At 37.8% G+C, this 17864-nt stretch overlaps 3 protein-coding genes across 7 annotated transcripts; 2 read left to right on the top strand and 1 right to left on the bottom strand.

Annotated features, from left to right (window-relative positions):
- Nucleotides 1–2960: 2960 nt before the first annotated feature.
- LOC116169863 (radial spoke head protein 9 homolog) lies at nt 2961–3856 on the top strand. The gene has a single exon (XM_031486044.1). The coding sequence runs from the start codon at nt 2966–2968 to the stop codon at nt 3803–3805; it is 840 nt and encodes a 279-aa protein (XP_031341904.1). The 5' UTR covers nt 2961–2965; the 3' UTR covers nt 3806–3856.
- Nucleotides 3857–5238: 1382 nt separating this feature from the next.
- LOC116167832 (putative E3 ubiquitin-protein ligase UBR7) lies at nt 5239–6770 on the bottom strand. Its single transcript, XM_031483380.1, has 2 exons — nt 6448–6770; nt 5239–6396 (listed from the first exon to the last, which is right to left on the bottom strand). The coding sequence occupies exons 1-2, from the start codon at nt 6604–6606 to the stop codon at nt 5413–5415; spliced, it is 1143 nt and encodes a 380-aa protein (XP_031339240.1). The 5' UTR covers nt 6607–6770; the 3' UTR covers nt 5239–5412.
- Nucleotides 6771–7908: 1138 nt separating this feature from the next.
- Nucleotides 7909–17864, top strand: LOC116167831 (E3 ubiquitin-protein ligase HECTD1-like). 5 transcript variants are annotated; one of them, XM_031483375.1, is made up of 13 exons: nt 7910–8099; nt 8370–8429; nt 11419–11558; nt 11605–12155; nt 12208–12410; nt 12536–12820; nt 15378–15633; nt 15685–16025; nt 16149–16259; nt 16487–16667; nt 16714–16941; nt 17220–17255; nt 17342–17860. In XM_031483375.1, exons 3-13 carry the CDS (start codon nt 11419–11421, stop codon nt 17680–17682), a joined length of 2673 nt encoding a protein of 890 aa, XP_031339235.1. In that variant the 5' UTR covers nt 7910–8099; nt 8370–8429; the 3' UTR covers nt 17683–17860. The 5 variants fall into 5 exon arrangements, with proteins under 5 accessions (XP_031339237.1, XP_031339236.1, XP_031339235.1 ...); XM_031483377.1 differs by lacking the exon at nt 17220–17255 and having other exon boundaries at nt 7909–8099; nt 17342–17864; XM_031483376.1 differs by lacking the exon at nt 8370–8429 and having other exon boundaries at nt 7909–8099; nt 17342–17862.

The raw sequence follows: 17864 nt of genomic DNA, 5'->3' as shown, positions 1-17864 counted from the left end.
AGGTACAAGGAGATGGAATCGAAACCTTATTAGATGCGTTACGTATGTATACACAGACAGGATTTACTACCAGAAATTTGTAAGAGGCGCGTAGTGATATTTTCTGTTTAGAATGTAAATTAAATGCTACATTCGTTACCACACTCAAAATTCCTACTTTGCCAAATGTCTAGTCCAATTTATGCAAAACCGTATGTTACCCCAAACACAAAAGAAAGAAGTTGGATTGGAAGGAAAAGATTTTGAAGGGCGGTGTAATTTTTAGAAAACTATATATGTCGCAATAGGTGACGCATTTCCCTTACGAAATATCATGGAAATCTTAGATCAATTAGGCAATTCAGATTATTTTCTATGTTCTCTGTTAACTGTTAAGTCACAAATTCTCTAGAAAGTGGATACTCGACCGACGCGACGGCTAGCTCTATATGAAGCTGTACTATGTTCAATTGAAGATATCTCCTGTACTCTGAAATTTGACTTCGATATTTGACTTTTTTATAGGTTTGTTTGCAAATTCAAACACAAAAATTACCACAACGTTTTAAATATACTAAAGAAAAGTCAAATGGTGAAATGATTCCAATTCGTTGCCTTTTACAGGTTTAATTAGCCAAAAACCCTAAAACTTGCAATCTATCAATCAATGCGGCCACCATTTCTGAAACTTATTTAAATTTGATATCGAATCTAACAACTAAACATGACAATTATTACAGACACATTATATTTAACATATAACATATAACATTAACATATAACATATACAATAATAAAAATGATAGTAAGAATGAATATGGAAATGAATTCAGAACGAAAAAATAGGTATGCCAGACTAAAATGGAGTGCCATTTTTGCGACTTCTTCTAAGACTCATATACTGCTTGCTCTCACAATAGCACATCCAATTTTTATTCGCAGCCAATTCCATCAACAGAAGTTGCCAATGGCGTGAAGGGCGCATGGCGTCGTTGACAAGCTTCTGGGTATTTCTTTTTCTTTTCATCTTCTGCATGTTTTGCCACCGATTCAAAACAGAGGAATTAATTTGATTGTGTCAACAATACGAATATCAAACAATGCCTTAACTTGTGGCTCCCAAGTCCATTTCAATCTGACCTGCTAACGATTTTATTTTTAAATGACACAAAGTTGATCCGCTCCACAAATTTCAGTTACCTCTTGTGCAGATGTAAAAATTTTGCGAGTATACGACGTAAACATTCACCAATTTCAATGGGACGAATTCCACGGCATCTATCAATTACAATCAGTCGATCTCTTTCATTAAGTTTCATAGCTAAAGCAGCTATTGAACAACGGAGGTTCTCATTTGATTTATCATGACGCAAAAAAATCTGTCCGTTGATCTGAACTGCTTCCTCCTGGACCTCCATTACCATGAAGTTTTCTTGCAACTTTTTCGACATGCTCATATGTAATTTCAAAGCATTGTAAATTTTGAATTTGCTTGTCTGGTAGGGCATCAAAAAACATGTAACCAAAATCGTTAGTTCATCATTAAAATTAAGAACTCTCTGTTAGTAAATTAGGAATGAAACCCAGATAACATTTTTTAATTCAGTTTTTTTTAAATTAATTTTAAAAACATTCGATACTTTTTCATAATATTTACCCCGGGTTGAAATTCCGTGAATTTCTAACCACTTTTTAATTAAGTCACTGGTACCTAATATCCCGAATTTTAAAAGTGAGCGTTTTACGTTTAGTAATTAGTATGAACACTCACAACCCGTACTTGTCCATTGTGGCCAGGATGAAGATGTGTAATTTTTCCAAGTAACCATTTAGAATTTAGATGATATAATGTTGTTTTCTTTAATTACAACCATTATCACCAATTTTAATGGAAATTTTTTATTCCATTTATTACGAAACTGTAACTCTGTTACATATTCAGTCGACCAACGACTCCAACATTGCTGGTTTAGCTTTTGCAAGGATTAAAATCTAGAAAGTCATGATATTTGTATGTCTTGTATATCTGGATCTGGTAGAGTCACTGCTGATTTTCCAATTAGGAAATGAGAAGGAGTTGTAAGTATCTAACTGATTTCCATCAAGGACTCTTTGTAAATGATTTGTTTAAAACTTTTGCTTCCCTAAATACCGCCAAAATTTGGTGAATAACAATTAACAAGGAATGAAACTCCATTGTCTGCATTCAATAACAATTTTCTCTTTTAATTGATAACTGATTTTGATTAATACATTGACCTAAGTTAGCTAGTTCCGTACGTGCTCCTACATTTTTCCATTATTACTGTAGATTCTTATTTACATTTATGATATTCATTATACCAGCACTAGATTCTTTATGTAAGATATCAATATTAAAAAGTGACTGGATGTTATTGTAAATTAATATTTTATTATCGTCAAACCTTTCACAAAGAGACTGCCAATTGCCAAACAATTGTATAATTTTTCGGGTAAAAATTCAATAATATCAGAAGCAGAACCTTCTAATGCGGCTCGCAAAAAATTTTGAATATAGGGTGGCAATTTGAAAACTTACCACCCCCCATGTCTTAGTAAATAAACGAGGTATTTTAAAAAATCAAAATCCGTTTCGGTAATTCGGAGGGGGAATCTCAATGACATAGTTGGCGACGCACCCCCTCCAACCCCCTGCGCCCCAGCCACCCCAACTTTTAAATCTTAAATAGTGACCCCCTATGTGTGATACGTCGTTGGAAAGCTCTGAAAAAATGCTTTCCAACCATACCAAATAGCATTACATTTAGGTTAGCAATTCTCGTGCAAAAAACTGAAATATAATATTAGATAGTAAGAGCTACACGAAAATGTGTCTCGGAAATTCCCGCAGGGTGGGGAGCGGGGGTATAAGAGGCTGGCCTTTTACTCTAATTACCTACTTTGCCACAAATCAACATTTCTAGATATACCTACCTAGGGATCTGTCAGTGTGACAATTTCAGCCATGAATTTGAGTTCGTTAGCAAACAGTTTGGACACCCTCGGATATTACGGTCAGGTTATCAGCACAGAAGAAACCATGGTACTAACCAACACACTGCTTTTCTTACAAAATGAAAATCACTTCCACAACGTCTTTTTTTGGGGACGAATCTTCGGCGCGGAAAAGGATTATTTCGTCGCTTTTGGTTATGTTAAAAACGCCTTGGAGGGTAAAATTTATTATTATAGCACTAACTGCATGGACTGGGGTCTACTACCTACGCCCACCGAGGAGGCAATATCCCTACTGCCGCTATGTACGACAAGGTTTCAGGGGAACCCTGCACTACTTATTGAAATTCTAATCGATAAGGACGATGATGTATTGAGTACGAAATCCAATAAACCTACAGTGCGTAAGCTTAAAGAGGAAGATCGTCTATCGGCCACGGTCCACGCCATCACTAATGAGGCAATGATTGTGCCACGTGGCGCCCTATTTAAGCGACCAGATGCTGTCGTTGTGGAAAATCAAAATTTTGAGGGGCTGTCTCAATTAGACTCTCAGGAGTTGGCGTGTTATTTACATTACCGTTCGCCTCAAAGAAAATGGAACACAAATTTGTTGGCCAGAATCGATTATAATTACGCCCTAGATTTTTTGGATACTATAGATGTTGATATACCTGAAGGTTGTTGGATTCTTCACGTTTGTGCTGCCGGCGCCGTAGTTATTATAAATTCGCTATACTGGCCGGGAATGGTATTCTACCACACTGTTCGCACTCCTAACTACGGAAGCGTGTATTTTGGAGATGGTAAAAGGAGTTTAGACTTGCCATTTATGTTAAATCCCGTGTAATTTTTACTGCGTTCGTTATTATTATTACATTGTTTAGACATCTCTGACTATTACCACTATTACTTTAAATTAATCTGTACCATCTCAGTAGCCTAAATTATAAGATACACTCGCATAAGACAACCTCATCCTCGATCAAATTTAACCTTCTTCTACTAATGTTTAGATAAAGTTGACCCTTCCCTTAAGCCTTTGAGAAACTATTAAGCAAGACTAAAATCTTTAGTCATCATAGAAGATCCTACCTTATACTGGCCTTCTGGGGCGTTAAAGTAAATTTGGATATAAACTGCAGAAATAAAAAAACCTAATTTGCGGAGGAGGTGATCAATAGATACAGACCTTTTTCGGTAATATTTTACTGTGGTATCTTTAGCCTTATTACTTTGGTCTCTTCTGCGAATATCAAGCATGCGTTTTGCAATCTTTGAATCCTCTGTACCATATCTACAGTTAACCAAGCTCCATACAAAGGGGCAAAGCATTCCTTAGAATAATAATAATAACATTGCCATTAATTATCCCAAACACAAAAGTACAGAAATAAAATAACACACTACAAGGCGAAGTTCAGTTCGGCGGAGACTACGGCCGTCTGTTACGTTTATGTACAAACAATGTGGAAATAACCAAGGGGCTAAAGTGTGTTTTAATCACGAGGGTGCAGGTGCAGGGATTAGGTTTAGGACGCACTTTCTAGTCCTGTGGCATATACGCTGTTTTTTGTACTCCAGTAAATAATCAGCTCAGCAATTTCAATATTAAAGTCCACATTTGGAGGAAAAAAAATGGAGTATTTCATTGTAGGATCAAAATACCTTGTCATGTCAAAAAAAAATTGCAATTGTGACCGTATATTAATAAATGTGTTTAATTTAAAGATTCTCCTTCAAAACTATCAGGAAATTACTGCCTCCCAAATTCCAAAAGATATATAGAAAACTGTGTAACTATAAAATATGGTGCAATAACCAAAATGTACATAATTATACGGCATACATATGTATTTTACTGGAACTTAGACATTTGGGAATATTACTAGTGTAAAGACACAAGAGCAATGGGCAGAGAACTGATCCTTGTGGTACACTAGCTCTAATGACTACTCGAGAATGCGATAAGATAGTTCTTAAGACTTACTTTTTGATGCATATTAGACAAATGGTTTTAAATCATTCTACAGGCCGAATAAGATACCTACTCCACCCGATTTCAAAATAGCCAATAGTTATTTGTGATGAACGGTATCAAAAGCTTCGCTAAACTCTAGGTCAAGATGGTGTGTTGTTTATTGTCACAAGCTTTTAATCGGTCGTCTGTAACGTGCAAAAGGGCAGTTGTACAGCTATGTAATAGACGAAAACCAGATGTCTTACTTCACTTACTAAACGAGAAAATGTTGAAAACTCTCAGAAATGATTATAAATACAATAGTTTTTATAACTCAAATTTAATAGATGGTAGATAGTTTGAAGAAGACTTTTACATAATTAAAAATTAATTTAAAATTCTCTATTATTAACTTATGTATTTTATAAAAAATGAAAACTAAAACTGAAAAACATTAAAATACATCCTGGTTCATAAGTTAATAATTGTAGTAAAAGCTAACCACAGAAATGGGGAACTTCACTCTTCTGTTTCTTTTTCGCATCATAATTTGAGAAAAACTCGTGTATATCTTCTTCACGTACCACCTTTTTATTTTCGGCAAATTTCTTCAAATACTCAATCAGGTGTTGCTTCATATCGTTGTATCCAGCAAGTGCTTCCATTAATGGTACTCTGCTTAGCGAGTTCAAAAATTTCATGCCGTTTTCCTGTTGTTTTTCCTCAAACTCGCGAGCTTTGGCTTTACCTTTCTCTTCGTACACGTGAACTGTGTCTTGTGGATCTAATAGGAACATTACCTTCTCCTCCTCGTATATTTGGATACATTCGGGACAGGTGCAGAGCTGCTTGCGCCATTCTATGTCGGTCCAAAACTTGGTGGTTACCAACCCAGACTTATCTTTAGGTTTGGTACAAGTCTCTTTATCAGTTTTCTCATCAGTTTGGGCGACATCCACTTCATTATCATCTTTTTCATCCTCTTTACTCTCTGCTTCTGCATTTGGATCCGCTGCTTTCACACACAGTGCACCGTAGTACAACAAAAACGGATGCTGTTTAATGCAAGACTCACAGCACATTTCCGCATAAGAAACATTGCGAGGAAATTCGACACCCAAATGACGCGTATGATACCAATCTTCGCACAGGATGCACTGGATCATCTCGTCTTCTACAGAATCCTCGGGATCAGGATACGGTCGATTACAGCTACAGTACGTGCCGCAGAAATTCTGGTTGTACTCGTTAAATTCGTTGGCATCAGTTTTGGTCGTTTCTAATTTACAGGATTTATTGGCAAATTTGGTATTACCGCAGTCGCAGCGAAAGTTTCGCTTGGTGTACAACTCGACGAGCTCGTGGCCCTCGTGACAATGAAAGCAGCAACCAAGGCAAACACCGGCTGCCTTCGTGATATCAGATTTGGCTTCAGGAATGCAGGTCAAGCAGGAGTACAAGGCTTGTCTTTTCATGTAACCCTAAATGCAAAGTGTAGGTATAGTGTTATCGTAAGATACCTAAGTAATTACCTCAGAATAAGTGCACTTTTTATCATCAATTGCTCCTAGAACAGCATTGACATCATCAATCATTTCTTGTTCACTCTGTAAAACTTCACCAAGGGTAACTATACTCTGCTCAGGATCTTCCACAGTTTCATTGAGGGTGGTATTATTTTCTTCTGACATTTTGAGTAGCACAACTATAAACTATTTAATAATTTAACTACTTTAATTAATTGTAAATACAACTTGTAATTTAGAGAATTTTTACAAGTGAGTTGACAGGTAGAAATAAAATGGCGTATTTAATATTTAACCGCGAAAATTGAGTGACTTTTTGTGCTGTAAACGCCGTCTTAAACTTGATTTACACAGGCCAAATGTTGTTTAAAAGGGGCTTGTCTGCTGTATACAGGGTGCTTTTTTTGCTTCCTTGGAAATCAGTTTTCAGATAGGTACATACATTCATTGATTACACACAACAATCAACAATCAATGGTACATTTAACGTAGAGAGCCCAGAACATATTTAACGACCATAAATAATTGGAACCCTCATCCACTTTTAGTTTACATAAGTAACATGGCCAAAGGCCGAACCTCTGGGTCTAAGAAGTTTGTTTCAATAGCTAGTGACTCTTTTGGCTCTAACAACTGCTGGACGTTTACAAACCATATCTTTGTAATAAGACTTTGATCGGTGAAAGCTCACAAAAAATCCAAATTTGTATCTGGGACCGCATTTTAAGACTAATTAATCAACGAAAAGCCATCATTATGTGTGCTATACATCCAAGTTATTATACTAGCAACATAAGGAAAGTCGACCAGGATTTTCTCTGTATAAAAACCAAAGCCCCACATAAATTAGCGAGCAAACAAACTCTGAGTAGGTGGGTAAAGGAGCTTCTAAAGAAAGCAGACATCAATGTTTCAAGCGTCACTCCACTTCTTCGGCAGCACGAAGACAGGGATGGTCCCTCACTCATCCACCCTCCCCGTTAGAAAACTGTGCCCTCAGATGTCAGATCTCTTCGCAACGACTAACATTAATTTAATTTTAAAGAATATAACACAACGCGGGATTAGCTACCAGAAGGATGGTTACGCGGGGGGTATTAGTAGCCGCGTTGTTAGAGGCCATATCCAGGCAAAAGTGCTTCATTTTTAAATTTGGCACAACAGAATTTGTGATAAGTACTTAATTACACTTTATTACCATTATTATCTTGCTTTAAATATAATTTTTAAGAGTGTCATGAGCAATAAACAAAAGGGTTGCCCATATGCGGACCACTTCCTCTACGCTACTGATTTGTGATAGTACCAATGTGTTATTAACGAGCTGACTTCTAATAAACTAAAGGTGGGAAATGCCATTGACGATCTATTTAAAGAAACAATCTCCGTATAATAATAAAAATATCGATTTTCGATAAAAAGCTAAAAATTACAATACCGCAATTTAAAAATGGCGCTACTGTCGCAAAGTGATGTGTAAATTTCAAGATGGCGCTTGCGTCCAAAATCAGTACAAAAGACAGCGAAGTCGTATTGCAACGTAATTCGATGTTGTGAAATATTTTTCGAGTTTCTCCCCGTTTTCTTTTCTCCAAATTGTGAATATTAGATTTTCAGTTGTGTATGACTTCGTACAAACATGTAATTAATCGATAAAGGTGAGTGCAATTATTAACAAAAACACGAATCCGATTTCCATTATTTTTACGTACTCGTGCATTGTAATGGTCATTGTGATTGATACATCAAAAAGTGAAGGTATTTATCTAATTTCTTTTGTTGGCTTTTATAACAATTTGGTTTGTTTAAAACGAAATCGCGCGTGTATCATGTTCAAGTAATTTAATATCTATATTGATCTTTGCAAGTACCTACGTGTGGCCGATGTTGAGAACTATATTTGAATACAAAAAAAATCGCAATTGCAGGAAATCAACGAGCTCGAGCCCCGCGCATTTGTCGTCAACAACAAAAAGGTCATCCTTAAGGTAAGGAAATGATTTTTTTTACAATTTACGGTAGTACCTTTCTAAAATAAAAAAAAAAAGTAGTTTTAGGCAATTAAACGCGAACTCGTTTGTGTAATTGCCTTGATGATTGCGTACCGTTATTTATTATACACTGACTGACATTTGAGAATTGTCATAAAAATAGACAATAGTGCAATTAGCAACTTTTATATAGGCAAACAGAAATGATTTCCTATCACTCCTGCCTTAATTTGTTTTGCTCGAGACTAATGACCTCAAAGAAGTAGCGTTACAAACTTGACCTCATAATATTTGTGCACTTTTAGTGCAAAAAAAAACTGCCATGTGTTTCGCAATTACAAAGTAAATTTTATTAGACAAACGCTTTCACTATTTGTACTTTTTTCAGTCGTTTTCACTGGCTCATTATTAAAGGTTTGCGCACGTAATTTATTCACTTTCAAAAAGGAAACCGAAGATTAGATTAAAAATTTGTAAATATTTGCCATGTTATTGCGAGCAGTGTTGCCAAAGGTATCCAATCAGCTGATTATTTATGGCTATTGTTTGAAACTTCTAAAAATAAATGCCAATGTTTTGCAAGTGGTTCCTTTGTTTCCCTTTTCTATTTTAGTATATGTCCTTTTCATTTGAACTCCATTGTAACTGCCCTCTCCGAAGTACTGTTCACAAACTTTTCAAAAGGTCAGCTACCCTGCTACCCAGTCGGAGCCATACATACTTGACCTTACATTGTTAGGACCAAATGTACGAATACTAGCTGCACAGTAGCCGATAACCCACAATATTTTCCCACTTTTTGATTTGACTTTTAAATTTCCAAAACTTTGAATGCAGATCAAGCTCTGTACCTTTTAATAGTTGAGATACTGCTGTCTGAACATTGGCAATTTAAGGTTCCTATGGGATAAATATTAGTTACGAGTTGTACATAATTGGTAAGTAATCAGCAATTTAAATACCTAAAGTAACTTACTTGTTACTCAGTAAGTAGTTGTTACTCAGCAGTTTTTTGCAGTACAGTGTAAGTACAAATTATCAGGCCAAGGGGTGAAGTATGGTGATGAAGACCATGAAGTTATAGAATTAACCTTTTGCTCCTGGCATATGGTGTCATACACTGATAGTTTGTTTGGTACCTCACACTGTAGGGAACGTCAGTACATTGGGAGAAGTAGTGAGTAGCAGTATAGAGTGTATTCCAATACATATTCCCAACTTTTACGGTATCCAAAATCCTCGTGCTGTTCATTTTTATCTTAGACGCGTAGTATATCTGTTCCCCCTCCTCTTAGGCCCTTTAGGTTGAGGAACAGGCGGTCTGAATTCAGCCACTGCTCCATGTGTTTTTCAAGCCTCCGCCTCGACTGGTAAGTGTAAAAGCTGTATTCGCAGAGGTACTTCCACGACCAAAGTTGGCATGATTTTCATGGCTCCTCCAGACAGGCGAGTCTGTAACTTACTTAGCTGCTTCCTGTAGGTTGCCCTTCGCATGGCAGGCCACCATACAAGTGTACTGTACAATATTATTGCACTGACCACTGCAGTGGCAAGCCAATATACTAGTCTAGGGGTCAAGCACCATGTACATGCTATTTGCGCAATGTGCCCCCTTCAGGTCAAATAGTTCACTGACACTGTTGGCTTCCTCTTTCTCTGTTCTATTCGTGAATGAAATAACCTTGGTCTTTTCTTTGTTAATGGAACAGTAGAAATTTGATTGCCGTGTATAGGGTGAAAATGTTGTCTGGAACACTGGATATACCTTCAACAATATTTTTTAAAAGATGCTTTTGTTTGCTTACGATCTACATACTTTAAATTTGTGATCAGTGCTGCATACTTCCCCATGGTCAAGGGGGAAGAATTTTTTAATGCACTACCTACTAGTTTTCATTACATATTATTATAGAGTACACTTTTTTTTGGATATAGCAGCATAAGTGAGTGCACTTTAAGAATAAATAGTGGTTGTCTCCCTTGACTGTGCAGAAGTACGCCACTGACCACAATTTTAAAGTACGTAGATTGTTTGAAAATTTTTATAATTTTGGATACCATAAAAATATATGTATTTCAGTGTATCAGACAATTTCCACCCTGTATGTTCACTTATACCTACTCTTATACAGGGTGTTCAGCAAGGAATGCGACAGCGCGACATCTCAGAAACGAATGCAGATTTTAAAATTCTTAAAACTTTGTTGTAAATGTAATCTAGGGCCACACAGGGTCTAGATACCGATAGGGATTTCAATGGTAATTTCGTTATATTGAAATATTTTCTGCCCTAATTATTTTACAGCAAAGTTGTAAATACATTATTTGTAGATTGTAAAATTCTGCGTCTATTCATGTCATTTGTAATTTTTGTTGTGGGAAATTGGAGAAATTAAGGAAATTATAAATTAGAAGTATAATAATAAATCAAATTTTTGTTTCAATAATTTCATTTTTTTCCGGTTTTCCGAATTGAAAAATAATAAATGAGGACATGAGCAGACGTAGAAGTTTTCAAGCTCTTATTTACAATTTTACTCTTAATTAATTAGGGACAAAATATTTCGAAATTAGCATTGAAATCCCTATGGTGCGTAAACTGTTTCTACACCCTGTATATTTTATGATGAAAAGTTTTTTAATTAAATTGGTCATCGCCAAGTGGGGCTACCTAATTTATTTATTTTACTTGGAATATCCTACTTTATTCGATTTTTGGAATCTACAACATATTTGTGTGACTTTCAGTATTTTACGCAGACTTCAAGGGAATTTTGCAGATTTAATATGATACAAGAATCATAAATAGTTACGTAGGGCCTTAGGTAGTGCCGCCCCCTTCGAACTATTAGAGATACAGAACTCATATTGCGTTCAAATTTAGTCAGTTGTAATCAGTACAGCATTTACGCTAAAAAATAATGGATACCTATGCAATATAATTAGAAAATTGCAAATAACAATAATCGTTTTGTGTTCTATGTAGATGGCGGATCCCGATCCTGAAACTTTATTGGAGTGGCTGAGTAGTGGCCTAGGCGATGAGAGGGACATGCAGCTTATCGCTCTGGAACAACTCTGCATGCTTCTACTGATGTCTGACAATGTAGACCGATGCTTTGAAAGGTTTGTATTAATTTCATTTTGAACTGCTCTTCATTTTTTACTGCAGCTGCCCTCCGAGAACCTTTCTTCCTGCGTTATGTCGGATATTCCTCGACGAGCATGCGCCTGAAAACGTTCTAGAAGTTACGGCGCGTGCAATTACCTATTATTTAGATGTGTCGGCGGAGTGTACGCGACGCATCATGGCGATGGATGGTGCGATTAGGGCGATTTGTAATAGATTAGTAGTTGCTGAACTCTCATCACGGACCAGTAAAGATTTAGCCGAACAATGTGTAAAGGTGCTCGAGCTCATCTGCACGCGCGAAGCGGGGGCCGTTTTCGATTCGGGCGGTCTCAGCTGCATATTACCATTTATTAGAGACAATGGAAATCGTGTACACAAGGATACGCTGCACTCGGCGATGGCCGTTGTGTCTCGTTTGTGCACAAAAATGGAACCGGCCGATACTCAACTACCAACCTGCGTGCAAGCACTTAGCACTCTTTTACGCCACGAAGACCAACACGTAGCCGACGGCGCGTTGCGCTGTTTTGCGTCAATTGCAGATCGATTCACAAGGCGAGGTGTCGACCCCGCTCCATTAGCCCAACACGGTACAGTTAAACCCCTTCTCCCGAGACATTTTTATTAAATTTGTGTGTGTAGGGCTAGTCTCAGAGCTTTTAACCCGCCTGTCCAACGCGGCCGGTCCAGCTCTTGCTAGTGGTACTCAAAGTACGCCAGGGAAAGCAACCTCTACCACCAACACCTCAACAAATCAACCTGACCCGAAAGCGACCGCTGCCTCGGTGTCAACAATCATAAGCTTACTGTCAACACTTTGTCGTGGCTCACCGTCGATAACACACGTAATTTACTGTCCTCGATGACATCTAATTTTTTTCAAGTTTTTGAAAATTAATATCCTCAAAGACTAAAAAAAATTAGATGCATCCTTTTTGTTTAGAACAACTGAATGTGTCTTTGTTTCTAGGACCTACTTAGATCAGATCTTCCCGAGGCAATAGAAAAGGCGTTGAAGGGGGATGAAAGGTGCATTCTCGATTCCATGCGTTTAGTCGACTTGCTTCTAGTGTTATTGTTCGAGGGTCGGAGAGCTCTGGGTAAAACCGGAGGTGCCGGCTCTTCGGGAACATTCGTGCCTCGAATTCGAAGGATGGATTCCGCCGCGGAAAAGTCTCACAGGCAGTTGATTGATTGTATACGGTCGAAAGATACGGACGCGTTGATCGAAGCAATTGAGACCGGTGGCGTTGAGGTAATTAAAAATAATTGTGACAAAAATGGTAGTATTCGCTTGCATTTTATTTTTACTGATCGTTTATTGACTTAGGAGTGGGTGAGGTGCTTCCTACTCTTGTATGTCTAAAAGAGGCATACGTACCTTACTTGAGATGTGGGTGGGAAAATTAATGCATTTTTTACATCTAAAATTATTGACTAACAAATTGTACAGACGCAAAACAAAACAAAAACTTCCATCCATACTATTCCAAAAAATTTTGAGTTTTTTGTTTCACCTTAGGCACGTGCTGTAGGTCTCTGGATAGGTATGTGGCCATTTTTTATTAACTGTAATTGTTCTTTTTAACCATCTGTCGTAACAGTTTTGAAAAGCTTTGTCTGCTACAGCTGTAATCAACTTCTGTAGATGCAAGTTTTTAATTACGCTTGCAAATCGTGAGTGTGTCATAAAAAATCACGCCTATTCCCATTATCCCTCGAGCAAACTTCGACCCCCAGCTTTGGAGGCAACGTGAACGGCAAAGGTAACGACAAAATGCAATTCCCTCTCGCCATTCTTCAGTTACAGCGTTCAAGCTTGACCACCACGCGGAGGCAACGTCGGGGGGGGGGGGGGGGTGCGCTCCCGTCACACAGCGCATTCAAAGCATCTTGCCGTTGTCGCCGTCCAGAATCGCCAATTTCTATTTTTCCCTACATAAAATTCGTTTAACTATGGAACTAATCTCGAGCAATGTTAAGTTTTTTTTGTGTCATCCCTGGTCGATTGCTACGAATTTTTAAACTTCCCACTTCATTCAAAAAAGATTTCCATGCACACCCTGCCCTTGCTTTCCGAGGCGATTTCACTGGACTAAAAAAAATTTGAACAGTTCGTACCCTTACGGCTACGGACACCCACAGTGCCTGGCCCACTTGTTGAATATCTTCCTCCATGTCTACAAATACGTTTTTTTACATTCCTTATGGCAGCATGCTAAAAAGGTAATAAAAACTCCTCTTCTATTGTTTTTTTTGCACATGTTATTGATTACCCTCCTCAGCCACTGTGCCATCATCGTAAGTCTTCCCGTTTCTCCTTCAGCTATGTCTCTATGTTGAAAAACACGAATATGGATCGAATCTCTGTGGAGGGGGGGGGGGGGCACTAGAGCAATGTCCTTCGTTTTCACATATTTTCATCTACTATTTGTGAGTATTGTTGCTGCAAATTAAAAAAAGTTGGATTATCATTTGTACACACACATACAAATTATTAAACAATAATTTTTAGCTTCCTAGCATGTGCTAGGTAGCTATTGCGATAGCCGTTTTTTGAACATTTCAAAATTTCATCAAATGTCGACGTTTTAGACCATTTTAAGCAACTTTTAAAGAATAAAATTTTTTTCCGTCTGTATGTACGTACGTACGTACGTACGTTTGTTGGCAATTTTCTGAGAAAACGGCTCGACGGATTTTGTTGAAATTTTGTATATATGTTTTAGGCATACCGAACAGAAAAATAACGGGCCGGATTTTTGAAAAAAAATTTTGGAGCGCCGTAACGGCATCGAACTTTTTTTTTCAAATAGCAACCTAAAATTTTTATTCTATTATTTGGAAGACCTTATTTTCCTGTGTACAACCTACAAAAAATTGGGCCGGGTTATATTATCAAAAAACGGAGAAAAAAATTGTCAAAGTCAAAAAATTGTGTTGCATATGTGCAAAACGCAACGATCTTGTTTCTGAAGCAATTTAAACGAAATTTCTATGGTAAGTCCTTTTAATAAAAGCAAACAAAATTCATGCGCAAAAATCGTGTTGCGCATGCGCAGAAATGCAATTTTCTTATTTATGGAACAATTAAAACGAAATTTGGATGGTAGGTCCTCCTAATAAAAGAAAACAAAATGCATGCGCAAAAAATCGAGTTGCGCATGTGCAACATCCAACTTTCTTATTTATGGAGCAATTTTAACGAAAATTGGATGGTAGGTCCCTCTAATAAAAGCAAACAAAATGCATGCGCAAAAATCGTGTTGCGCATGCGCAGAAATGCAACTCTTATTTATGGAACAATTTTAACGAAATTTAGATGGTAGGTCCTTTTAATAAAAGCTAACAAAATGCATGCGCAAAAAATAGTGTTGCGCATGTGCAACATCCAACTTTCTTATTTATGGAGCAATTTTAACGAAATTTGGATGGTAGGTCCCTCTAATAAAAGCAAACAAAATGCATGCGTAAAAAATGCACCTTTCTTATTTTTTCCGTCTGTATGTACGTACGTACGTTTGTTGGCAATTTTCTGAGAAAACGGCTCGACGGATTTTGTTCAAATTTCGGATATGTATATTAGGCATACCGAACAGAAAAATAACGGGCTGGATTTTTGAAAAAAAAATTTTTCCCGTCTGTAAGTGCGTACATATGTTGGCAATTTTTGGTTTCAGCTAGGAAGCTATTCTGTCAAGAATTTGACACCTGGTTTTTTTGTGTTCAGAGATGGAAATTGATTGTTTGGTTATATGATGATGAGGTTGAAATATTTGAACCTCGGTCATTTACTTTAACATTTTTTATAGGTAAATTTCATGGACGATGTCGGACAAACCTTACTGAACTGGGCCTCTGCGTTTGGGACGCAAGAGATGGTCGAGTATCTTTGTGAAAAGGGCGCCGACGTTAATAAAGGCCAACGAAGTTCGTCCCTACACTACGCCGCCTGTTTCGGACGGCCGGCTATCGCGAAAGTACTTCTACGTCACGGCGCCAACCCCGATCTCAGAGACGAAGACGGCAAAACCCCTTTGGATAAGGCTAGAGAGCGCATTGACGAAGGTAATGATGTTTGTTTTTTAATTGCGCGTCGTTTGACATGTACTTGCTCAGGCCATCGTGAGGTAGCTGCAATCCTTCAGTCGCCGGGCGAATGGATGATACCTTTGGATAAGGAAAGGCAAAGAAAATCGGAATCTGACAGTGAAGAACAAGTCGAGCCGCGTGGTGATCCTGAAATGGCTCCACTTTATCTTCGTCAGCTACTGCCTGTGTTTTGTGCTACTTTTCAATCGACTATGCTCGCATCTGTAAGGAAAGCGAGTTTAGGGTTAATAAAGAAGATGGTGCATTACATTCAACCTAGTCTGCTGGAGGAATTGTGCACATCCGAGGTGTCCAATAACTTTGGTACACAATTAGTGGAAGTGATTGCAACCGTTTTAGACAATGAGGTTTGTATTCATCTTTTTCCAAATATATAGTATCAATTGTTTGTTGTCATAATTAAAAATGTTATATTCACAGTTATGTTGATCAGATATGTGTGGCTTTTATCCGATACTACAATTTTGCAGATCGGTTACTGCTGGCCAAGTACACGCAGCTACACCATAGTGACCCCGCTCGCTGTACTCTTGCGCAATACTTTGCATGGCAGGCACATAATTCAATGTCCTCCACCTATGGTTAGTTTGTTTTGGTCCCCTATTGGTTTTAATACTTACCTCGTGTGTTGTTGCTAATTTGCTTAGTTTAGTTGAAATTTTGTAACTTATGTGCCTGCTTGCAATTGCTTTTTTAGTTTTCTTAGTAGTTTTTTCTAACGGATCATCTCTACCTAACTAATCCATTAACAAGTGTGTTGGTGTATACATCTACCAAATCAAGTCATTAACTTGCCTTTGATTAATAGGAGGATGAGGATGGCCACCTAATCGTGTTATCTATCATACAAGATCTGATGATAAAAGCGCAAGATATATTTTTGGACCACTTCGCCAGATTGGGAGTTTTTTCAAAGGTGCAAGCCTTAGCAGGACCACCAGATGTCATTGTGGAACCAGAAGAAAACGATCAAAATATCACAGAACAAGGTAACTTTCGAAATACCAACTACAATTTTACCGTAATTTCTTGTAGCTGAGGTGACCGACGTGATCGAAGACGCAAAAGAAATTTTACCCGGCAAAGCGTATCACTGGAGGGATTGGTGTTTGTGTCGTGGCAGGGACTGTTTGTATATATGGTCGGATGCGGCAGCCTTAGAGTTGTCAAACGGATCAAACGGTTGGTTTCGCTTTATACTGGATGGGAAATTGGCTACTATGTATTCAAGTGGTTCACCAGAAGGTGGCGCTGATACTTCAGGTATGTGTTAATTACTTTAATTATTGCATGCCTTGCCAATTTGTAGTAGTTTTTGTGTGCTCATCTGTTAAAGACCCCAGACTCCACAAATTCTGTGGTGAGTTCTCCCTAACCTCTTCCCTTCAATGTTGTCTACTCATGCATGCAGATTCCCTTTTGAGATACCATGAATCGACTGCGTTGTCACGATCTCTGTGATTATGCAATCGACTATTTGAGTACAACGGAACTCTTTCTATTTTCTATGACGCTAAAGTCATTATCTTTTGTGTCGATAGGCAAAAGCCGGGCTTCTGATTCCTTAACTACGGAAGGTAAGAATTGATTAATTTGCATTTTAGTACCTTAGTTTGTAGCTGCGTAATTGAATTACTGTACATTAAACGTTACCAATGTCTAGAAAACAGAGGAGAATTTTTGGAAAAGTTACAACGTGCCCGCGCGGTTGTTAAAAATACCACAACGTCCCAACCCATCCTGTCCAAACCTGGACCGACGCGACTTGTTGTGGGAAATTGGTCGTTGACGTCGCGCAAAGATGCCGAGCTTCATATTCACAATTCAGATGGTCAGCAGCAGGCGACGATATTGCGTGAAGAGCTTGCTGGGTTTATTTTTGAGTCAAATCGCGGTACCAAGCATTCATTTACAGCTGAGACGAGCTTAGGTAAGTTGAATGATCTAAATTGTGGCGATCTTTGGCATACTACAGATGTAGCTGCAACACATCAGTATTCATAGGTGGTAGGCAATATATCGCTAAGTGGGTAGAGTCAATAATTAAATTAAATATTAATTTAATTTATTTACTTTAAGTAGTTAAAGCCCGTTATCACCTCCCCCTTTTTTTTTCACGTCACAGTGCTGTTTTGTGATTGGCTGCGCAATTTTGTGACAGTAAGTTTGAATTTTTGGATTAACGG

The sequence above is a fragment of the Photinus pyralis genome, unplaced genomic scaffold (assembly GCF_008802855.1).
Source record: "Photinus pyralis isolate 1611_PpyrPB1 unplaced genomic scaffold, Ppyr1.3 Ppyr1.4_LG4, whole genome shotgun sequence".
Taxonomy (NCBI): Eukaryota; Metazoa; Arthropoda; class Insecta; order Coleoptera; family Lampyridae; genus Photinus; species Photinus pyralis.
This window is presented reverse-complemented; position numbering and strand designations above follow the sequence as displayed.